This window comes from Sciurus carolinensis, chromosome 1 (assembly GCF_902686445.1).
Source record: "Sciurus carolinensis chromosome 1, mSciCar1.2, whole genome shotgun sequence".
NCBI lineage: Eukaryota > Metazoa > Chordata > Mammalia > Rodentia > Sciuridae > Sciurus > Sciurus carolinensis.
The window spans coordinates 89,510,287-89,535,199 of NC_062213.1; the positions used below are offsets into that span (position 1 = coordinate 89,510,287).

At 39.0% G+C, this 24,913-nt stretch overlaps 1 protein-coding gene across 2 annotated transcripts in view; it reads left to right on the forward strand.

Moving 5' to 3' along the window:
- Window positions 1-9,134, forward strand: part of Slamf1 (signaling lymphocytic activation molecule family member 1) — a 39,257-nt gene extending 30,123 nt beyond the window's left edge. For both annotated transcript variants that reach the window (XM_047565427.1, XM_047565434.1), the window contains exons 6-7: window positions 6,272-6,364; window positions 8,212-9,134. In XM_047565427.1, coding sequence (XP_047421383.1) covers window positions 6,272-6,364; window positions 8,212-8,262 — 144 coding nt within the window. In that variant the 3' untranslated portion in view covers window positions 8,263-9,134. The remainder of the gene's footprint in view (window positions 1-6,271; window positions 6,365-8,211) is intronic.
- Window positions 9,135-24,913: the final 15,779 nt, after the last annotated feature.

Here is a 24,913-nt window from a genome sequence, read left to right on the forward strand (position 1 = left end):
TTATTTTTCCTCTCTTACGTCTGGTTTCTTTTGCTCAACATTCCCTTTAAACTAAGATATAATGCATTCATTATAATCGCTTTATAGACTATCAAGGTTTAAATGTACTAAAATTTTTATCCAGTTAATTATAGATAAATAGCATTTGGGTTATGAGAGTTGGAAGGCATGAAAATCACAGCTATGGACATTCATACACTTGTGTTCTGGTTGATATGTGCTCATATTTTTGTCAGGCATATATCTAAAAGTAGAATTGCTAAACGATGGAGTGTCATATTCTCAAATTGACTAGATAAGGCCAAATTGATCTTCAGAGTGGGTGTGCCAATTTATTTATCTATACATGAATTTCGGTTGCTACGCATGCTAAGAAAAACTCCTTATAACCAGTCTTAAATTTTAGACATACTGTTGGATGTGTCTTTTATGGTTTTATTTTCCATTTCTTTGATTATTAAGGAAGTTAAACAACTTTTTTATGTTTATTGGCCATATTTAAAACCTTCTTTCTTAAAGTGACTATCGAATCTCTTTCCTTTACCTTTGCTTGTTTTAGACTTTTAAAATCAATTAATATAGCTTTAATTTAATATTTTGGATATGAGCCCTTTGGCAGCTATACCAGTAGCATCTGTGGCTTGCTTTTAAAATTTCTCAGAAATATCTATTGGTAAAGAGAAGTTCTTAATTTCAGTGTAGAACAATTTAGTAATATCTTCCCTTATAATTAACACTTTCTGTGTCCACAGAAATCTTTCTTGATTCCCAGGTAATGAAAAGATGGCTTCTCATTCACATTTATATTTCTATATACCTCAAAATGACTTTTGGAGTTTAGTGTAAAAGGGATCAAGTTTTATTCTTTTCCATGTGAATATCCCATTAATTGTTTACTGAAAAGATTGTCCTTGCCCCTCTGCTGTGCTGTCTTTATCATAACTCAGGGGTCCAAATATGAGTGATTCTATTTTAATGTGCTACACACTACCCTGTGGATGTATTTGTTTATACTTGCACCTACCATCTTGATTTTAGATGTACTATAAATTTTGACATCTGGTAAAATGAATCTTCCCACTTGTTCTTTTCCTTCAAGAGTTCTTGACCATTTTTATATTTATTTCAAAAACAGTTGTTAAACCCTCCCTCCCCAGGTCCTGCTAGAATTTTAATTAGGATTGCACAGACCCGTTTGAGGATGAACTACATCTTTATTGTAGTGAGTCTTTTAATTCACAAAAATTAATAATTTCCTCCTTTCTTTAAATCTTGATTTCTCTAAATGTATTTTATAGTTTCTGAGTAAGAGAACTTTACATCCTTAATAATTTATTACTTGGCATTTGATATTTTGGAATACTTTCATCCACAATATCTTTTTCAAAAGGCTTAGTTTCTAGTTATTTATCATCAGCATATAAAAATACAATTGAGCTTTGTATATTTACCCTATATCTCACATTGCTAAACTCATTTGTAAGTTCTAGTCATTTGTCTATAGATGTTTCAGTTTTCTCTGTACAAAACTGCATCACTTATAAAGTTAGTTTTATTTACAAATCACAGAACTTCTCTTCTTTTCTATTGTCCTATTTTACTTGCTGAGATGTGCCACATGATGGTGAATGGAAGTGGTAAGAGTAACATTCTTGTGTGATTCCAAATTCAAAAGGAAAGTTTTCTGGGCACAGTGGTGCACACCTATAATCCTAGCAGCTTGGGAGGCTCAGGCAAGAGGATTGCAAGTTCAAAGCCGGCCTCAGCAACTTAGCTTAGTCCCTAAGCAATTTAGCAAGACCCTGTCTCAAAATAAAAAATAAAAAGACTGGGTTGTGGCTCAGTGGTTAAGTACCCCTGAGTTCAATCCCTGATATGGGGGGGAAAAAAAACACACAAAACTTTCAATAACTCACAATTAAGTATGATTTTGATGAAGGTTTTCAGTAGTGGTTCTTTTACCATATTAAGAATAGTGTCAGTTAAGGATAAAACTCCAGTGCTACAGAGCACCTGTCTAGCAAGTGGAAGACCCTGGGCTCAACCCCAGCACTGGAAAAAAACAAAAAAAGACTACTCTATTTCTGTTTCACTAAGACACCTTATCACAAATTGATGTTGAATTTTATAAACACTCTCTGCTTCTGTTGAGATAATCATATGGTTATTATTGTTGTTTTCATTTATTTGATGTTATAGTGTGCTAATTTGCAAAAGTCAAACCCACTTTGCATTCCTGGAATGGAAGCAATTTAGTTTGGTTCTTTTAAAATATTGCTGGATATTACAGGTTAATATTTTGTTAACTTTTTTTTCCCACTATGTTTCTGAGTGAAATTGGCCTATAAGTCTCCTTTCGTTTTTTGGTGGGGTGTGGGGGGTGGCCAGGGATTGAACTCAGTGACACTTAATCACTGAGCCACATCCCCAGTCCTTTTTATATTTTATTTAGAGATAGGGTCTCGCTGAGTCGCTTAGGGTCTCCACAAATTGCTGAGGCTGACCTTGAACTTGCGATTCTTCTGCCTCAGCCTCCCAAGCTGCTGGGATTACAGGCATGAGCCACTACGTCTGGCAAATCTCCTTTCTTGTAATGTTGTTATGAAGTTTTTGATATCAGGATAATGCTAACCACACAAAATGAGTTGGAGTGTGTGTGTTCCTAGGGGTGCCATAATAAATCACCATAAACTTGGTGCTTAAAACAACAGAATATTCTCTTAACAGTTCTGCAAGCCAGAAGTCTAAAATCAAGGTGACATGTTGGCAGGACCCACTCTGAATACTCTTAGGGAGAAACCTCTTTACCTCTTTTGGCATCTGGTGGCCCCAGGCAATGTCTGGGATCTGCTGGGTAGTAGCTTCATTGCTGCAATTTCTCCATCTTCACACAAATTTCCCCTCTCTGTGCCTCTGTGTTTTCTCCTTTTCCATCTTCGAAGGACACTCATCAGTAGTGACACACCCTAATCCAGTGTGACCTCCCTTTGAAGTTCTTACCTTAATTACATTTGCAAAGACCTTTATTCCAAACAGTCACATTCCAAGACTTTGGGTGAACATATTTTTTGAGGGTCACAATTCAATTCACTACAGGGTATATTTTATTTTAGTGATTCTCTGGAAATGTTTAGGTAGGATTGATCTTCTTTCTCTCCTTAAATATTTAGTAGAATTTACTCGTGAAGGTCTCTAAGCCTGGAGTTTCTTTGGTGGAGGATTTTTTAAATTTTTACATTTATTATTCCATTTTCTCCTCTATTAACTTTAGCAATTACATAACACTTTTTCTGTTCTCTTAGTGGCTATCCTAGAAATTATAAATGCATCCCTGACTTACTGAAGTCTAATACTTACTCCCTTTATATTTGATAGTCCTTTTTAATACTTCGATCCCATTGTAAGTTTGCCTCTTGATTTATGTGTTTTTTGTCATTATTTTAATTTCATGCATATTTTAAACATACAAGTCATAATTTTTGAGACATATCAATGTATACATGATATGTCCGTAGACTTACCACATCCTTACATTTCCTTTGTTTATATTTGTAATGTTTATTTTATCATTATAAAGGACATAACATAGACAATTACTCAAAATAACATTTCTTTTGTTCTTATTTGTAATTGCTTTACAATAACCTTACAAAAACATAATTGCCTGGAAAATTATTTAAGCAATGTTTACTGTCTGCTGGGAACTCTCCTAGGATTTATCAGGGCTACTGCCCTAAGTAATTAATTCCAGGGGACAACTAGGAAGATTTGAAAATAATGCTCCTGAGGTTACTTAATATGATGCTCCCTGGAGATGTGCAAATCAGTGACCCTACCATAAGACACTGAGTTACAAAAATGTTCTAGTATGTTTCAAATAATTCCCTGTGCCTAGATAAAAATCCTAAAGGGAAATCTAACAACATGGATAGTTCCAATAGGGCTGTGGGTGATTTTTCAAATATATCTTCCTTCTTTCTAAAACCTTCCTAGTTAAATGTTAAACACGTAAGTTATTTACCTCCCCTCTGCCCTTAATCATTACTGAAGTTCTTGAAGACAGAAAGACAGGCAGGGCTTACATCTATGGATGAAGGCCACTAAATGCATTGTTTTCATTTTCTCCTCATCCATCTCAAAGCTCTCAGAAATTCTTCCTTAAATTCAAAATTTCTCTTAAATGTACTATCTAAGAATTATATGAAAATTGAAAGTCATCTATTTGAACAAATCTAATTGTTGCTTGAATCATATTTCATAGTACTTCCAATGTGTTGGCCTTTTATATTGAAAGATAGCTTATGAATAAACAGCTTCAGCATCTCCTGGAAACTTACTAGACATGCAGAGTCTCAGGCCCCACCCCAGATCCTCTGAAATAGAACCAACCTTCTAAGATTCCAAGGTAATTCCCATGCACAATGCAAGTGTGGGAAACCCTGGTCTAGCCCAGCAAAGAGGAATGTACCGCCTCCCAAGGTTTATCGTCCCACATTTCAGCATCTTTTACTGTTAGAAAAATCTTCCTTATATTGGACTAAAATATTTCCTCTAAACCCAAGGGACTCTACTAACAAATCTAATTCCTCCTCTACATGGCAATCCATCAAGTACGTGTAGAGAAAGATAATGTCCCATGTGAGCCTTCTTTCCTCCCGTAAACTTTTCCAGTTCCTTCACTCTTCCCTTAGATGTCAAGATTTCAAGTTCTCTCCCACTAAAAACATGTGCTATGGTTTCAAGTCTTGCTGTATATTCAGAGAAAGTAGGGACAGCATTGGACCATCACCAGTGTCCCCAAAGTGTGCTTAGTAATGACTTCCCTACCATAAGTTATACCATTCCCATCTCACAGGGATAGAATCTCAATTTATTCCTACACTGACTTGTCCTGGAATTGTGGGTTTTGCTTTATTTATTTATTGGTGTATTATAATTATACACAATAGTGGGATTCATTATCACATATTTGTATGTGCACATAATTTGGTCAATTTCATTCCACTGAGGTATTGTGGATTTTAATTCATTCAGCATAATATCAATGCAGTACCGTGATGCATGCTTGTAATCCTAGCAACAGGTGGCTGAGGGAAGAGGATTGCAAGTTTGAGGCCAGTCTCAGGATTTTAGCAAGACCTGTCAAAATAAAAACGAAAGAGGATAGGGATATAGCTCAGTGGCAAAGTGCCCCTGGGTTCAATCCTCACTACTGGAAAAAAATTTAATTCCAACAAAGGCCAACTGAAGTTTTTGTTATGTGTGTGTGTGTGTGTGTGTGTGTGTGTGTGTGTGTGTGTGTTTAGTGTTTCCAGCACGGTTTTGTGAAGTATGCAAATAAATAGGCTACTTCTCAAGGAACTTGCAGTGTGTTTGGGAAACAACCATAAATATATCAGTATCTTAAATATAACATTCAGTTGCAGAATATGTATATTAAACTTTGAATAACTGAGGAATTTAGGTAAAGGATAGGTCATTATAAGTTGAGAAAACCAAAGAAGAATAGTGATAGAAAGAACATGCTCTTTAAATTAAAGACCTTGGTGGGTCTGGTGCAGTGATCCCAGACTGTTAATCCCAGTGACTTGGAAGGCTGAGATAGGAGGATCACAAGTTAGAGGCCAGCTTCAGTAACTTGGTGAGACCATTTCAAAATAAAAAATTACACTGGGGGTGTAACTCAGTGGCAAAGCACCCCTCGGTTCAATTCCTGGTGGAAAAAAAAAAAAAAAAACCTTGGTAGAACTTCTGGTTTTGATACTTCATGCATGTGTGTATTAAGAAAGTAGTTGATCTTTTTGAGCTTTACTTGCTTTATCAATATTTGGCTTAGAAAGTTGTTGTGAGGTAAATGAGAAGACATATGTTAGGCTGAGGAATAGCAGGGACAGCCACGTGGGATGGAACAAACTCTGCATGTGACAGACTAAATCGTATTAAGATTGAATTCCCTTCAGCTGCCCTGTAAGAGCCACACCCATTTCAGTTCACTATGGGGAAAACCTTTAGCAGACATCTGGGTAGTGCTAAGGAATTGAAAATCCCTTGGGAGATTGCGAGTTCCCTGATGTCACTTGGGGAGTTCACTGCCTAAAGAATTGGGTTCCAGGGAAGTTGGAGAGAGAATTCCCAACTAGAAAGGAGGTTGGACCAACTGACTCTTAGAAACTTTTAAATCTGAACTTCTTGAATTTGTGCTCCTCCGTGAGGAGAGTTGTATGGGAACTGACTCTGCCCAGCTAATCTGCTTTCTTTGCTTCTTTTGCAGACTCTTCAGAAGAAACCTGACCCCCTGCCAGTTGAGGACCCCTGCACCACTATTTACGTGGCTGCCACAGAGCCAGTCCCAGAGCCTGCCCAGGTAAGGTATCCTCTGTACCTCTTCACTGCAGAGAGGGAATGGGTAGAGAGGGGAAGGGGAGGAAGCTTGTTTTTGTTTTTTTGTAGTGATGAAATGGAACAGATTGATGAGTCCTGAGCTTGGAAAGTAGTCCATAGAAAGCAGTCAGTCAGGGATAGTGGTAACCTTGGTTTAGGGTTTCCATGAAACTCCTTGTTCCTCCTTGTAATATGAGCTGTGACTTACTCCTCACTGGCTAGTGTTTTTCTGAGAGTGGTGTAAAGACCACAGCAGAACCAGCATACTTGTTAAAAATAAAGATTCCCAGGGTGTCCCACCTAGAGCTCTGTTAGATCAGAACATCTATGGTGATTACTCAGGATCCTAAACATTAAAAGACAAACGTACCTAGGTGATTCTGGTGCACACTTAAGTTTAGAGGTTGGAGTTTGGGTACAGGAGTTCTCAACTCCACCTGCAAAACAGAATTACCAGGAGAGCCTTGTAAAACTGTTTATGCAGTACCCCCCATGAATATGCACAATTACATGTTAATCAAGAATGAAATTTAATAAAAAACTATAATCATAACAATGCTCATGCCTAGACATTGAGTGCCCCATTTAATCAGAGTATTTAGGAGTGAAGCTCTGCATAGGCTTTAAGCCCAGAAGAGAACATAACACAAAACTGGCAATGAAACTCACCTAATCTACCCCACTGCAAGGTCAGCATGGACTATGTTCACTTCTGGCAGGAATCTTTCCTTCACTAGATGAACAGAAAGAAATTCTAAACTGAAATCTTGGCTCCAGTGGGGCTCTACTAAAGCATTATAAGAGAGAGACCAGAATTATAGAGGCACAAAGGCACAAAAATTTCTACATTTATCTCTCTTCTTCAAAGCTCTCCCTGCACACACACCCAAATGTGCCTGGGGAGGTGGCCTGTTTCAAACAGACCTTCCTCTTAGGATCTATTCTCAGTGCACTGTCAAATCCAAGAGGGAAGTAAAAATATAAATCTGACTTAAAAGGTTTTAAAAAGAGAACATAGTTTTTTTAATGAAGGTAGCTTGGAGAAGAAAAACAGTATGTTATATTCACATTTTACAGCAAAACCTCCTAACTTGCCCCTTCCCTTCTCTTTCTGTGACTCTTCTTATCCTCTGTGGGGTCAGTCTTTGCCCATAGTGCTCTTCTCGCCTCCACCCTTCTCTCCTGCTGGAACCACTTTTTCCCATCTCAGTTTGGGTCTTGCTGTGCCCTTATTATTTATTTTTATTTTTGGTACCAAAAATTGAACCCAGGGGCATTTAACCACTGAACCACATTCCCAGTCCCCCTTTTTTTTAAATTTTGAGACAGAGTCTCACTAAATTACTGAGACTAGCTTTGAACTTGTGATGCTCCTGCCTCAGCCTCCTGAGCTGCTGGGACTACAGATGAGTACCCCCACATCCGAGTTGCTAGCCCTTTTTAAAGTTCACTAATTTAATACTTTCTGGGCTATTCCAAACTGTGCCCCATGCCTGCAAATGGTGTTCCTTACAAGGGAAGAGAAGAGGGCAGAGAGAAAGACAGGGCACTGGGTGCCAGTCCTCAGATGACTGGGGACTGATCTCCCAGCTCTCTGATGATATACTTATGCTTGGAAAGGACCTGTAGCTCTATTTATAGGTGGAGCAGTGGTTTGGGACCCAAGTGCTGCCTTCAGCAATGCTCTGTCTGTGACAGACCCTGAGCAAATTGCTGTGCTGCATGATCTCCTCATCCCTTTTCCTTTTTTCTAAGCAGTGTTGTTTCCAGTCATAGCCCATAAAACTAGTACCCCCTTCCTCCATTCACAGACTCCTGCTTTGCCCACAGGAATCAAATCCCATCACAGTCTATGCCAGTGTGACACTTCCAGAGAGCTGACACCATGGACCCAGTGAAGTGATATTCCGGAGGAAAATAGAAGTACCGAAGATGAAACACTGCACTTGGACTCAGGCCCTGAGTTCTCTGTGACAGACACTGTGCACATCTGTATGCTTTGCAGATCAACTGCCTAGTGACATATCTTCACACATGCCTGTGAAATGGACAAGGAAGTGAGGCTTCCCAGGTGTTTAGCCTGCTCTGCAGCCAGCACAGACTCAGAATGGAGAGCTACTTGATACAGTTTTCCAGCTTTGTGGTGTAGCAGACAAAATGGATAACATGAGTCCAGACTTCTCACTCTTCACTGGGATGGATACTAAAATCCAAAAACAGAAAACCAGGACATCTAGTGCCTATTGCAGACAGCTGACGACCAGCCCCAACATCTGGAAAAGTTTACACTTTGGCTGTCCTGGGAACTGATCCAGATCACCCACCAACCTGATCAAGGGTCTATACCTCTGTTTCTCTCTCTGAATGAAGAGTGAATTCTTTTTTATATATAAAACACTCTGAGACTGTTCTATAAAAGAAACTAAGAGGATTGATATTTTATTTGTAAAATCCAGAAGCTAAAAAGTCAATAAACTGAAAGAGTGACTTTAAGGTCTGTGAGCTTTGAACAGTAGAATGGAAACCATCTAAGGTTTTCAAAAGTATAGTTTTGCACAAACAACATTTTTTTTTCCAAAGTGTCAAGTGTTTAGTGATTCCATTACAAAGTCATTTGAGATACTCAGAGGAACTGATCTCAAGGAGATATTTCACTTCCTAAAATGATTTTTTTTTCCTACTAGGGATGGAAACAGGAGCAATTTACCACTGAGCTAACTGAGCTTCATCCCCACCCCTTTTTTATGTTTTATTTTCAGACAGAATTTCCCTAAGTTGCTTAGGGCCTTGCTAAATTGCTGAGGCTGGTCTCAAACTTGCCATCCCTTAGTTTCCCAAGCTGCTGGAATTACAGGTATATGCCACCATGCCTGGCTCTAAAATGATTTTTATTTCATTTTATTTTGGCAAGGTACTGGGAATTGAACTCAGGGGCACTCAACCACTGAGCTACATTCCAGCCCTTTTTTGTATTTTATTTAGAGACAAAGTCTCACTGAGTTGCTTAGCGCCTTGCTGTTGCTGAGGCTGACTTTGAACTCGAGATCCTCCTGCCTCAGCCTCCCGAGCTGCTGGGATTACAGGTTTGGGCCACCATGCCCAGTTTCTAAGATGATTTTCAAATTTTCGTTTTCTGTTTACTCTCTCGAGTGACAAACTGGGAACCTCACTTAAGACTCTGCTTTCTGAACTCATTTTACATCCCAGGCCTCATTTGAAATTGCAGATCAGTGTTACTACCAGGCATACCTCTCTTCTTGCTAAATTTACCTTCAAGTAGAAATTAAATTATTTTGACTTACAAGTTTCAAATAACTGAATACTCAATCACTTAAATTCCTGGCTGCAAGCACAATGAGCCTCTTTCAGTAAACTCCTGGTTTCTTCCTATTCTCTACTTTTAGGAAGGCAATCTTTCAACTTAAGGTCTTCTGTTTCTTGTGGGTTCTTGTACAACCTTGGTAAATAATTTAAGAAATAAATAAATAATCAACTATTGTATCATTGTATAACAAAGACCACCAACTCCCCAGCAAAAAATTCTTTGTGAAGTCTTCATATCTGACCTTCTCTATTCAGCCAATTTACATTTTGGATCTAGTGCTCGTTGCATCCCATTTCCTTTACCAACGTCTGCAATAGTTTCTTAGTTGTAATCAACACAAACTGACTTATATTTTTTGTAGAAAAGGAACCTATTGAAAATATATCGGTTGGTTCAAATAACTGCTAGGAGACTCTTCAAAACTATGTTTGAAAGTGAGAAGGAAAAAAGAGTAGGACCGTAGCCAAAATTATAAAGCCCCAGTCAGCTGTGGTGATGCACACCTGTAATCCCAACAATTCAGGAGGCCAAGGCAGGAGAATCTCAAATTCAAGGCCAACCTGAGCAACTGAGAGACCCTGTCTCAAAGTAAAAAGTAAAAAGGACTGGGATGTAGTTCAGTGGTAAAGCACCCCTGGGTTCATTCCCAGGACCAAACAAAACAAAACAAAACCAGTCCAGGGATGACAACCCTGGGCACCAGTTTCATGGCCCAGTGTTCCCAGCACTAGACATTGGACTGCAGGACTCAGAAACTCAGTATTATTGTTACTACTGTGCTACATGTCACCAAATGAATGCTTCAGAGTCCCTTCATCTTTTCATTTCTAGCTAATTCAAAGTTTGAGACTTAAGAGTGGCCAGTCCTAGTCATACACCCATGTCCTACCTCCAAGGGAGGCCAAGAATTGAATAGTTGACATTTTCCACTTTTGTAGTGGTTGATGGACTCTGCCTTTTATGAGTCAGGGATTCCTAAATAGAAGAAGGAACAGTCAGGAGTTGGACAGGCAAAAAACAAACAGAAAGGTTCACTACATTATCCATATATAATTTCAGGCTCAGCCAGGCACAGTGGCACACACCTGTAATCCCACCTACTCAGGAGGTTAGGGCAGGAAGATTGCAAGTTTCAAGGCCAACCTCAACAATTTAACAAGAGCCTCAACAATTTAGTGAGACCCTCAGCAACTTGGTGGGAGATTGTATCAAAATAAAGTAAGGAAAAGGTCTGGGAGTATAGCTCAGTGGTACCCAGTACAGCCAAAACAAAACAAATAAGTAAAACTCCTTAGGCTCATTAGCTGTCTATTCTGAAAACTCGAGCTACTAATGGGAATTTGTAAACCCTGGGATAAAGAGCACCTCTACTACAACTAAGATTGCTCTAGAAACTCAGCTCCCAACACTTGGGTTTCTCCTGTGACTGAATTCTACTGAAAGTGGGGAAGAGAAACAATCGCCCCACTTCCTGAATCCCTAGGCTCTGGACATCACTAGGGAGGGAGATTGTCTTAGAGGGAGTCTTTGGGGTCATCCATGCAACCATGCTCTCTATTATGCCCTGCAACCCCAGTCCTGGGTTGTGGGAAGAAAAGTAGATAACCACCCCTTCCCCTTTTTGTCACTCTCCAGGCTTCTCCACATATATTGCAAGTGAGCTGGAGCTAACATTTCCTCGGACTTAAAAGAACAAAGCTGTGACTCTCAAGTCAGTTTTCCCCGTGTTTCTCCTCTAATGTTGTTTTCTTTTGACCAAGCATATCTGAATTCTGGAGAAGTCAGGCGGAACAGACCCATTCTCAGTTTGAAAAGACTTATGTTCTGAAATACAACTGGGTGGAGCCCCAGGCTTCCTCAGGAGTCACACAGCTAAGATGTGATGATTACAGGGTACATGTATGTGCTGGCCGGGAAGCCACTAGAAGTTTATTCTCCTCCTGATGTTTACATTTCTACTTTTTGGAAATGAATAAAATATAGCAAATCTGCCAAGGAATTTGTACTTTTGTCTTGTGTTTCCTGGAGGATTATACCATGGCTAGGGTATGACATGTTTCACAATCCAGGAATCCATAGCTTTGGTTATGAAACCCTGAAGGTGGCTGCCTCAATCAAATGAGCTGTGAGGTTTTCCATTTCCTAGCAGGGGGACGAGGGCTAGCTCACTGCCCCATTCACCAGAGCTCAGGAACCACCCTCCCCACACAGTAGAGAACTGTGTTCAAAGAGTGATTAATTTTTGGCACTGTCAGAGTAATCCCCTTCTCTGGAACTGCCTCAAATTCCCCCTTTGTAGAAATCTAGAGCAGATTTCTAAATTACAGCACAATTGACATTTTGTCATGAGGGTTACTCTGTGGATTGTAGGATGTTTAGCAGCATCCTTGGCCTTTACCCACTAGATGCCAGTAATACATCCCCTGTCCTTGATCATGACAATCAAAATTGCCTCCATGGGCTAAGATTGTAACTCAGTGGTAGGAGGCTTGTTTAGCATGTGTGATGCCCTGGGTTTGATCCTCAGCACTGAAAAAAAAAAAAAAATTGTCTCCAGACATTTGCAAATGTTCCTTTTGTGGGCCAAAATCTTTTCAATTTGAAAACCACTGATCTAGAGATGTGCTGGTCTCCTAGTAAGCTCTGACTAGATTAAATACACTTTTATTTACTAAGAAGTCAATCTGTCAAAATCATATTTTGAGAAGAATGCAGGAACTTTGGATTACATAGAGGGAAATGAGTGAGGGGAGGGCACGGGCGGGTGAAATATGGTAGAATGGGACAGACATCATTACCCTATGTACATGTATGATTACACAAATGGTTTGTGAATTTACATCATGCACAATCATAGAAGCAAAAAGTTGACCCCATTTGTGTACGATGAATCAAAATGCAGTTGTAAAAATTTTTTAAATAAATAATTTTTTAAAAAATCATACTTCGAACGTGGACACCTGGCCCTTAAGCATGGTCCATATCTGCCAATTTTTTTCAAGGTTACCTAAATACTAGAATTACCCAGGCAGCTTTTTAAAAATATGGATACAACTGGAGAATAACATGCTAAGTGAAATAAGCTGCACTCAGAAAAGCAAGGCTCAGACATTTTCTTTCAAATGCAGAAGCTAGAGGTGGGGGAATAATAAAAAAAAAGTGATCTCACAAAAATAAAAGGGAGACCAATAGATAGAGGAAGGGGATCAAGAAGCAGGGAGGAGGGGTGGGCATGGGGAAGTACTAGAGAAGACGTCTACCAAATGATGCAAGGCCCATGTATGAATATACCACAATGAAGCCCGTGAATATATGGGAATGTATATGTAATTTTAATTCATTGATTAAAATCATAATAATATTAGCATAGAAGTGAATCAGGGATGGAGGGAGGAGGGAATGTTCTGGGAAAGAAAACTGATCAAATTTATGTTGTGTGCAGGTATAAATAAGACATCATGAATCATACCATTATATGTAACTACAATAAGAAAACTAAACATACTTTACTGTGAAATCAATGTCACCTCAATGCCCAAGATGAGTTCCACCCAAAGGCCACAAGAGGGTAGTGTGGCAATACAGTCCGCCCTACCCCAGTGTTCCCACCAACTCCTCCTTTGCATCTGACTGGCAGAAACTGTGACTAGATTCTCATCAGCTCATGATATTCACAGGCTGGGAGAGAGTGGTCCCCTCCTCTCAGAGACAGGGAAGCCCAACACGAATTGATGACAGGCTCTGACTACAGTCAACTGCAATAAGTTTATTTCACAGAAGACTCCTGGCTCTTCTAGATGATTCACTCATTCAAAATAGTTATTAAGTTCCTACTAAGCGTTAGAGCTTGACCCCCAGTGGGAGCTAAGAAGAACACAGATAATTAAAATACATTCATGTGTTGCTTAACAGTGAGGATGCATTCCAAGAAATGTACCATTGAGCAATTTCATTATTGTGCAACCATCACAGAATTGCAAACCTAGATGGTGTAGTCTACTACATGTCGAGGCTCTATGTATCATATATATTATGTTGTGCATATATCATATATCTACAATTTACATATATATATGTAGCTCATTATTCCTAGGCTCATGACAAACAAAACAACAGACTAAATCAAGCACAGGAGAAAATGATGCAAGAGCTGTAATAAACATGAGATGCATGAGACTGCTGGTGGTATAACATACATACTGCTTTATGCTAACTTCTTTTTTAATAAGTAGAAGGTACACACTTTAAAAAACAATAATAACATGTATAGTATAGTAAATACATAAGCCAGCAAATAGTTGTTCATTATCATTATCGAGTATTATGTGCTGAGCCTGGTGCACATCTGTAAGCCCAGTGACTCAGGAGGTTGAGGCAGGAGGATCACAAGTTAGAGGCCAGCCTCAGTAATTTAGTGAGACCCTGTCTCCATATAAGTAATAAAAGGGTTGGGGATGTAGCTCAGTGGTAAATCAGGCTTGAGTTCAATCCCTAGTACAATAATAATAATAATAATAAATAAAAGTATACATAAATAAATAAAAGTTAAAGGTTGGCACCAGTGGCACACACCTGTAATCCCACCTACTCAGGAGGCTGAGACAGGAGGATCACAGTCAACCTAGGCAATTTAGATTCTGTCTCGAAATTAAAAGGACTGGGAATATAGTTTAGTGGTAAATCACCCCTGAATTCAATCCCAGTACCACACACATATACAGTATTATGTACAGTACATACTTGTATTACTGTACTTTCACATGACTGGTGGCAGAGCAAGTTTGTACGATCACCTCCACAAACATGTGGAATGATGTGCTGTACTACTACAGTCTCATGAGATGATCGGTTTTTTTCAGCTCCATTATAATCTTGTGGGACTACTGTCATGTATGCTGTCCATTGTTGACTGAAACCTCATTATGTAATGCATAACTGTGGTAGAAGTTGATCACTACGTGATCTGCTAGGACCCATTGGAAAATAAAAGGAGATGCTATTATTAATTACACTGGTCCAGACACCTGTAATCACAAGAAAAATGGAGGCTGAGGTGGGAGAATTGAAAGTTCGAGGCCAACCTCAGCAACTTAGTGAGAGCCTTTCTCAAAATAAAAAAGGTCTGGGACTATAGCTCAGTGGTAAAGCACCCCTGGGTTCAATTCCCAGTACCACACACACACAAATAACAATAATTACACTGGGACAGTGGTTAGGATTGACAGAGGAAGTGAGGGGTCTTGGAAAGTATGTAGGAGGTGCATGCAACTTAGACCTGGAAATAAGGTGGGTAAGTTTATTTTAGGTAAAAAGTTTGAAGTGACAATGGAAACGAAGTAAAAATTTCCATGAAGTAGCGTGAAGATGAGACACTGTGGTTCAGAATAAAAATAAATAAATAAACAAAACAAAGATATGATCATTATCTTATTTAAGCCACACTTGGAAGGTGAAATTAGGAGGATGAAAAAAAAATGTAGACCACTGATAATGTAAAACCCACATTTAAAAGGCAGAAGAATTAAAACACTGCCAAGGATGCGAATCGGATCTCTTAGTGTCACAAAAGGCAAGAGAAGAGATTCCAAGGAGGGCAAAACAGTCACTTTATGCCAAGTCTGTTGACACACTCCTCTAATCCCAGTGACTCAGGAGGCTGAGGCAGGAGGATTTGCAAGTTTGAGACCAGCCCGAACAATTTATGAGATCCGGTTACAATTTTTTTTAATACTAGGAATTGAGCCCGGGATACTCCACTAAGCTCCATCCCCACCTTTTTATTTTGAGGCAGTTCTCACTAAATTGCTTAGGGCCTCATTAGTTGCTGAGCCTAGCCTCAAATTTGCAATCCTGCCTCAGCCTCCAGAGCATCTGGGATTACAGGTGTGTGGCACCATAACAAGTCAGTTAGGTATTTCTAATTCCATCCAACTGTTAACGCTGTCTACCTGGAGATAGCATCAGATCCCACAGATTGAGAACGCAGGGCTCACACCCCCATGCACAAGGCAGATGCCAATCAAAAGCCTTGGGCTGTTTTACCTGGGCTTTTGACCAGCTGGTTATTTACCATAATTCTCACAACCCCTTCCTTGGGTTCACTTAATTTGCTTGAGCAGCTCACTCAAGAAAACACATTTATCAGTTTATTATAAAGAATTTTATATACCAGGCCTGGTGGCATAAGCCTATGGCTTGAGAGGCTAAGGCAGGAGGATTATAAGTTCAAGGCCAACCTGGTTAATTTATCAAGATCCTGTATTAAAACAAAACATAAATAAATAAAAAGAACTGGGAGTGGTGTGGAAAAGACTGAGGAAGTAGCTCAGGGGTAGAGTATCTCTGCACCTAATCCATAGTACTGCAAATCATAATGATATTGTAAAGGATACAAATGAAGAGATGCATGGGTCAGGTATGGGGGAAGGGGTGTGGAACTTCCATGTCCTCTCTGGGTGCACTACTCTCCAGGAACCGTCACGTTTAGCTATCTGGAAGCTTTCCAAATCCTGTTCTTTGAATTTTTATGGAGATCTCACTGCATAGGCATGCTTGAAGCATGTACGACCATGTTGAAATGCAGTTGAACAAAAAGAGTAACATCTATTGCTGATAAACTGGGTGAGGAAACCCAGCAAGACCTGTCTATTCAGATTCTTCTTGATCTGTCTGTGCAGCATTCCTTCCTCCTGGGTGTAAGGCAGGACTCTTCTGAAAGGGAAGTCCTATGATCTCTTATCAGATAAGGTGGGTCAGAGAATTTCTTTATGGCCAATTCCAAGGTAGGGGAAGATTATATTTTCAGTTTCTCTGGCCTGTCTTTGGGAGAAAAAGGAGCAAGGTAAAGAAGGGCAGGGAAAGGTCATGGAGAGAGAGACATTGCTTTCTGTGGTCTGCTTCTAAGGATTTAAGTACTCCAACGTTATTCTAGTCCCTTAAGAAATACCAAGGGCAATGGAGTAATGAGTCAGGATTCATGGATACAAACCAAAAAAATACACATATCTCACCTGCACTAGTTTCATTTTGTAGCTGCATAAAATAAAATCAAATACTTATTTAATGTTATAATTCTTCAAACATTTAAAAACATTGTTTCCAAGCTGAGTGCAGTGGTGCATGCCTGTAATCCCAGTGACTCAGGAAGTCGGGGCAGGAGGATCGCAAGTGTGAGGCCAGACTCAGTAATTTAGCAAGACCCTGTCCTAAAATAAAAAATAGAAAGGAATTTTAAAGGAAGGAAGGAAGGAAGGAAGAAGGAAGGAAGGAAGGAAGGAAGGAAGGAAGGAAGGAAGGAAGGAAGGAAGGAAGGAAGGAAGGAAGGAGAGGGGAGGGGAGGGGAGGGGAGGGGAGGGGAGGGGAGGGGAGGGAAGGGAGGGAGGGAGGGACAGGCTGGGGATGCAGAACAGTGGTAAAGTGCTCAGTCTGGGCTCAATGCCCAGTGCTCACCCACCCCCACAAAGGTCTACATAGTGATAAAGGGAAGATGGAGAACAACAGTAGCAGGCTAAAAATGAGATCATATTTTAAGAGATATAGCCTGGAACACATAGACAAACAGTAGGAATTCTAGAGTTCTCTACAATCTAACCCTAACTCCTGTTGACATCCTTTCGAGTGGAGGCATTCTGCCTGAGTGACCTTTATGGCCTCTCCCCAGCCCACCTCTCACTCCACCTCAGGGGAGGAGGAAGGCCTAAACCATTTGTTGAGCTTGGGAAAACAACCGAGCAGGTCCAAGTCAGTTCCTGCTGAGCTCTCCTTCTTAGAGTCAGCCTGTGCATAGGGTGCACATATTAAATCACATTTGCCCAACAGATTCAGGTTTTTGTGGTCATTGCTGTTTGTTTTGTTGGTACTAGGGATTTAACCCAGGGATGTTTAACCTCTGAGTCACATCCCCAACCCTTTTATTTTTTATTTTGAGACAAAGTCTCACTAAATTGCTTAGGACCTTGCTAAATTGCTGAGGCTGGCCTCCAACTTGTGATCCTCCTATCTCAGCCTCCAGAACCCTGGAATTATAGGCATGTACCACTCTGCCAGGTCCACATGACAATTTTTTTCATATCTGAAAATAACTGTCATTGCTATGTGACCTGTGACCATGGGCAATCACTGGAGCTCCCCAGATTTTGTGTCTTCACTAGTTAAAATGTCACGAGAGATGAACCAGATGATTTCTAATGTTTCCTTCTCCCTTAAAATTCTATTGTCTGTCTTCTTTTCTTCAACCATCCATCATATGCCCAGGTCCCTTACATGCCCCTTCCACCATTGCAACTGTCCTCTAAACACAATCCTGTTTGTCATGTCTCTCAAAAGTTGCTGCTCCAAACTAACTTGTGTGCTTCATATGTAAAATATGCCAAAGCAGAAGAGAGCAGGACTGTTCTCGTCTACCATAATGTCATCAAAGAAGTTCCTGCAGAGGGAACCTTGGCTCAAGACAAGTAGGATCCTTAACACGACAGAAAAGAAATTTAGCATGTGCCAGTGAGAGACACAGACTTATCTAGGAAAACAGATGCACATTCAAGGGAGAATGCTGACCATCTTGAGAGTGAGAAGCTTTTTCAGGAAAGCAAGAAATACACATTCAATGGAGAATGGAGGCCAGGTCCAGAGGGAAAGACAATGATCTCTTGGTCTGAGGGACAATTGCCAGGTGCTGGAGTAGAGGAGGAGTCAGGGAAGAGTGATGAAGTTTCCAGTCAGTTTTTCTCACTCTTGGCATAATGTCCTCATGTTATATTTTTGAGGGCCAAGGACACTGGTCGAGGCACGAACCAAGGATGTGGGCTAAGGTTTGGGCTGGGATGCTCATGAATTCTTGTTTCACATTTCAAAGGTCATAGCGCTGTGTACCAACAGTTCAAAGAGTATTTCCATTTGAGACTCAGTGTATCTGTCTTTCCAATATCTCCAAATTCTTATCTCAATATGAGCAGGATATAATATTTTGGGATATTTTGTTGTTCTAATTAGTTACACATGACAGTAGAATGCATTTTGGTATATCATACATAAATGGAGTGTGTACAGTATAGAATTACACAGTCATGTAATCAAATATGCACATAGGGTAATAATGTCTGATTCATTCTGCCTCCAACCCCTATGTCCCCTCCCCTTCCTTCGCTCCCTTCTGTCTAATCCAAAGTACATCTATTCTTCCATAGTCCCCCACTTATGGTGAATTAGCATCCACATACCAAGGAAACATTCAGCCTTTGGTTCTTTGGGATTGGCTTATTCCACTTAACTTAATATTCTCCAGCTCCATCTATTTACAAGCAAATGTCATAATTTTATTCTTCTTTAAACTGAGTAATATTCCATCATATATATAAGCCACAATTTCTTTATCTACTCATCTGTTGAAGGGCACCTAGGTTGGTTCCATAGTTTAGCCATTGTGATTTGAGTTGATATAAACATTGATGTGGCTATATCACTGTAGTATGCTGATTTTAAGTCCTTTGCGTATATGCCAAGGAGTGGATAACTGGGTCAAATGGGTGGTTCCATTCCAAGTTTTCGGAGAAATCTCTATAACTGCTTTCCAGAGTGGCTGCACCAAGTGCAGTATTACCAGCATTGTATGAGTATACTTTTTCCCCCACATCTTTGCCAACATTTATTGTTGCTTGTATTCTTGATAATTGCCGTTTGACTGGAGTGAGATGAAATCTTAGAGTAGTGTTGATTTGCATTTCTCTAATTGCTAGAGATGTTGAACAGTTTTCATATATTTGTAGATCAATTATATTTCCTTCTTCCGTGAAGTGTCTGATCAGTTCCTTAGCCCATTTATTGATTGGGTTATTTGGGGTTTTGTTGTTGTTGTTATTGTTTTTGTCATTAAGTTTTTTAGTTCTTTATGTATCCTGGAAATTAATGCTCTATCTGAGGTACATGTGGTAAAGATTTTCTCCCATTCTGTAGACTCTCTCTTCACGTTATTGACTGTTTCCTATGAAGAAGTTTTTAAGTTTTATTCCATCCCATTTATGGATTCTTGATTTTATTTCTTGTGCATTGGGAGTCTTGTCAATTCCTAAGCCAACACGATGGAGATTTGGGCTACTTTTTCTTCTATTAGGCACAAGTCTCTGTTTAGTGGCTAAGTCATTGATCCACTTTGAGTAGAGTTTTGTGCAGGGTGATAGGGATCTATATGATTTGTGCTACATATGGATTTCCAGTTTTCCCAGCACCATTTGTTGAAGAAGCTATCTTTTCTCCATTGTATGTTTTTGGTACCTTTGTCTAATATGAGATAATTGTGTTTATGTGGGTTTGTATCTGTGTCTTCTATTCTGTACCATTGGTCTATGTATCTGTTTTGGTGCCAATACCATGCTATTTTTGTTACTGTTCTCTGTAGTATAATTTAAGATCTGGTATTGTGATGCCTCCTGCCTCACTCTTCTTGCTAAGGATTGCCTTGGCTATTCTGGGTCTCTTATTTTCCAGATGAATTTCGTGATTTGCATTTTCTATTTCTATGAAGAATGTCATTGGGATTTAATATGAGTTACATTCAATCTGCATAACACTTTTGGTAGTACGGCCATTTTGACAATATTAATTCTGCCTATCCAAGAACTTGGGAGATTTTTCCAACTTCTAAGGTTTTCTTTAAATTGCTTTCTTTAGTGTTCTGTAGTTTTCAATGTAGAGGTCTTTCACCTCTTTGTTAGATTGATGCCTAAATATTTTTGAGGCTTCTGTTAATGGGATAGTTTTCCTAATTTCTCTTGCAGTGAATTCATCACTGATGTATAGGAATGTGTTTGATTTACAGGTGTTAATTTTATATCCTGCTACTTTGCTGAATTCATTTATGAGTTCTAGATGTTTTCTGGTGGAATTTTTTGAATCTTCTAATCATGTCATCAGCAAATAAGGATCGTTGGGTTCTTCTTTTCCTATTTGTATCCCTTAATTTTTAATTTCTTTCTTCTATCTAATTGCTCTGGCCTAGAGTTTCAAGAACAATGTTGAATAAAAGTAGTGAAAGAGTGTGTCCTTGTTCTCTCTTCCATTTTTTAGAGGGAATGCTTTCAAATTTTTTCCATTTAGAATGATTTTGGTCTTGGGTTTAGCATTATATAGCCTTTACAATGTTGAGGTACATTCCACTATCCCTAGTTTTTCTAGTATTTTGAGCCTGAAGGGGTGCTGTATTTTGTCAAATACTTTGCATATATTGAGATGATTATGTCTTCTTGACTTTAAGCCTATTAATGTATTGATTTCTGTACCTTGAACCAACCTTGCATCCTGGGATGAACCCCACCTGATAATGGGACACTATCTTTTTAATACAATTTTGTATGCAATTTGCCAGAATTTTTTGAGAATTTTGCATCTATGTTCATTAGGTATATTTTGTCTGAGTTTTCTTTCCTTGACGTGTCTTTGTTTGCTTTTGGTGTCAGAGTGATACTAGCTTCGTAGAATTTGTTTGGAAGGGTTCCCTTCTTTCTGTCTCCTGGAATAATTTGAGGAGTATTGGTATTAATTCTTCTTTGAAGGTCTTGTAGAACTCGGTTGAGAATCCATCTGGTCTTGGATTTTTCTTAATTGGTAGACTTTTAATGCATCTTGTATGTCATTGCTTGAAATCGATCTGTTTAAAGAGAACAGAAGTGATATAGGATGTGATTATTATGAGGAAGGAGGAGAGAAACAGAAGTAAAAATTGAAGGAAAAGTGAAAGAAAGAATAGAGAGTGGCTATTTGTGAAAGAAAAGAGGCAAACAGGAAAAGAAAATATACATATATATATAAAGTAAAAAGTCAAAAAAAATGAAAAATAAGATAGAAGAATACAAAACAAAGCTAAAAATATACTAATCAAACATTTTAGTTCACAAAAAAAAATCCATAAAAATAACTGGCTTCAAAAATGCTAGAAATGAGAAAAAACAAATGAGTATGTGTAAATGTCCATGCACCATTAAGGTCACAATTAAACCAAGACAAAATGTTTAAAACTAGAAAATAAAATAAATCTTGATGAATTGTTAAAAAATTCTTTCCGTTGGAGTTGAAAAGTTTCTCAGCTTCTCTCAGCAGTTTTTGGTGGAGTCGTCTGGAGCATCATGCTCCACTCTCTGATTGCGGAGTGGAAAGTTAACCAGGCCAATTGGTCTGGAGATTTTAAATCAGTGCATCTCCAGGGTCCAGTTCTTACTGGTTCACACTAGAAGGCTATACCCCAGGGATCTCCCCTGGGTTCCACTCATGTTCCTCTAAATCACCTGCAGACCCCATGTTTCCTGTCTTGGGTTCAGTCTTCAATCTCTCCCAGAGTCTGCCCACTCCTCCACCAATGTTGGACACCGGCACTGAGCCCACCCCCCCACCACCATGGACAGACCTGCACTGGGGCCCCCAGTCTGCTCCCACACTGAGGTCTGTGGCCAGTAGCTGAACCTGCCCGCCTGCCCCGCTACTGCTGAGGGACACTGCACCTGCCTCTGTTGCTGACCTCAGCGCACCCTCTGGGGCTCCCCAGCTCCTTTAGGAGGCTGGTACAGGCATTCCAAATTATTCATGAGAGTTGTTTTAATTTGCATTTCTCTAATTACTAAAGATGTGAACACTTTTCATATATTTATTAATTGCCTGTGTGTCTTCTTCTGTAAAGTGTCTGTCCAGTTCCTTGGCCCATTTATTGATTGGGTTCTTTGTATTTTGGGTGTAAAGTTTTGTAAGTTCTTTATAAATTTTGGAGATAAGTGCTCTATCTGAAGTGTGTGTGGAAAGGATTTTCTCCCACTCTGTAGGCTCTCTCTTCACATTCTTGATTGTATCCTTCGCTGAGAAAAAGCTTTTTAGTTTGAGTCCGTCCCGTTTATTAATTCTTGCTTTGATTCTTGTGCTTTGGGAGTCTTGTTGAGGAAGCCTGATCCTAAGCCAACATGATGAAGATTCAGGCCTACTTTGTCTTCTGTTAGGTGCAGGGTCTCTGGTCTGATTCCTATGTCCTTGATCCATTTTGAGTTGAGTTTTGTGCAGGGTGAGAGAAAGAGGTTTAATTTCATTTTACTGCATATGGATTTCCAGTTTTGCCAGCACCTTTTGTTGATCAGACTCTCTTTTCTCTATTGTATGTTTGTGGCTCCTTTGTCTAGTGTGAGGAACCTGTATTTATGTGGTTTGTCTCTGTGTCTTCTATTCTGTACCATTGGTCCTGCCTGTCTATGTTGGTGCCAATACCATGCTGTTTTTGTTACTATTGCTCTGTAGTGTAGTTAATGTCTGGAATTGTGATACCCTCCTGTTTCAAATTTTTCTACTCAGGATTGTTTTGGTTATTTGAGTCTCTTGTTTCTTCAGATGAAGTTCATGATTGCTTCTCTATTTCTATGAGAAATGTCATTGGGATTTAATTGGAATTGCATTGAATCTGTATAGTGCCTTTGGTAGAATGGCCATTTTGACATGTTAATTCTGCCTATCCAAGAACGTGGGAGATCGTTCCATCTTCGAAGGTTTTCCTTCAATTTATTTCTTTAATGTTCTGTAGTTTTCATTGTAGAGGTCTTTCACCTCTTTTGTTAGATTTAATTTCCAAGTATTTTATTTTTGGGGGGGGCTACTGTGTGGGAATGGAGTGGTTTCCTAATTTCTCTTTCAGAGGATTCATCACTTATGAATAGAAATGCATTAGATTTACGTGTATTGATTTTATATCCTGCTACTTTGCTGAATTCATTTACTAGTTCTAGTTTTCTAGTGGAGTTTTTTGGATCTTCTAAATATAGGATCATGTCATCAGCAAATAGTGACAGATTTAGTTCTTCTTTTCCTATTTGTATCCCTTTAATTTCTTTGGTCTGTCTAATTGCTCTGTCAAGTGTTTTAAGGACGATGTTGAAAGGAAGTGGTAAAAGAGGGCATCCCTGTCTTGTTCCAGTTTTTAGAGGAAATGCTTTCAATTTTTCTCCATTAAGAATGATATTGGTCATGGGCTTAGCATAGATGACCTTTACAAGGTTAAGGAATGTTCCCACTATCCCTATTGTTTTCTAGTGTTCGAGCATGAAGGGATGCTGTATTTTATCAAATGCTTTTTCTGCATCTATCAAAATAATCATGTGATTTTTTACTTTAAGTCTGTTGATATGGTGAATTACATTTATTGATTTGTGAATGTTGAACCAACCTTGCATCCCTGGGATAAAACCAACTTGATCGTGGTACACTATCTTTTTAATATATTTTTGTATGCAATTTGCTAATATTTGTTGAGAATTTTGCATCAATGTTCATTAAGGATATTGGTCTGAAATTTTCTTTCCTCGATGTGTCTCTGTCTGGTTTAGGTATCAGGGTGATATTGGCTTCATAGAATGAGTTTGGGAGGGTTCCCTCCTCTTGTATTTCATGGAAAACTTTGAGGAGAATTGGAATGAAGCTCTTCTTTAAAGGTTTTGTAGAACTCAACTGAGAACCCATCTGGTCCCAGACTTTTCTTTGTTGGTAGCCTTTTGATGACTTCTTCTATTTCATTACATGAAATCGATCTATTTAAATTGTGTATGTCCTCCTGGTTCAGTTTAGGTAATTCATATGTCTCTAGAAATTTGTTGATGTCTTTGAGATTTTCTATTTTGTTGGAGTATAGATTTTCAAAATAGTTTCTAATTATGTTTTGTATTTCAATTGTGTCTGTTGCGATATTTCCTTGTTCATTCCAATTTTAGTAATTTGGGTTTTCTCCCTCCTTCTCTTTGTTAGTGTGGCTAAGGGTTTATAATCTTGTTTATTTTTCAAAGAACCAACTATTTATTTTGTCATTTTTTTCAATTGTTTCTTTTGTTTCAATTTCGTTGATTTGAGCTCTGATTTTAACTATTTCCTGTCTTCTACTACTTTTGGTGTTGCTCTGTTCTTCTGTTTCTAGGACTTTGAGCCGTAGTGTTAGGTCATTTATTTGTTGATTTTTTTCTTCTTTTATTGAATGCACTCCATGAAATAAATTTTCCTCTAAGTACTGCTTTCATAATGTCCCAGAGATTTTGATATGATGTTCTTTGTTCTCATTTACCTCTAAGAATTTTAAAATTTCCTTCCTGATGTGTTCTGTTATCCATTCATCATACAATAGCATATTATTTAATCTCCAGGTGTTGGAGTAGTTTGTTTTTTACTCTGTCATTTATTCCTAATTTCAATCCATTATGATCT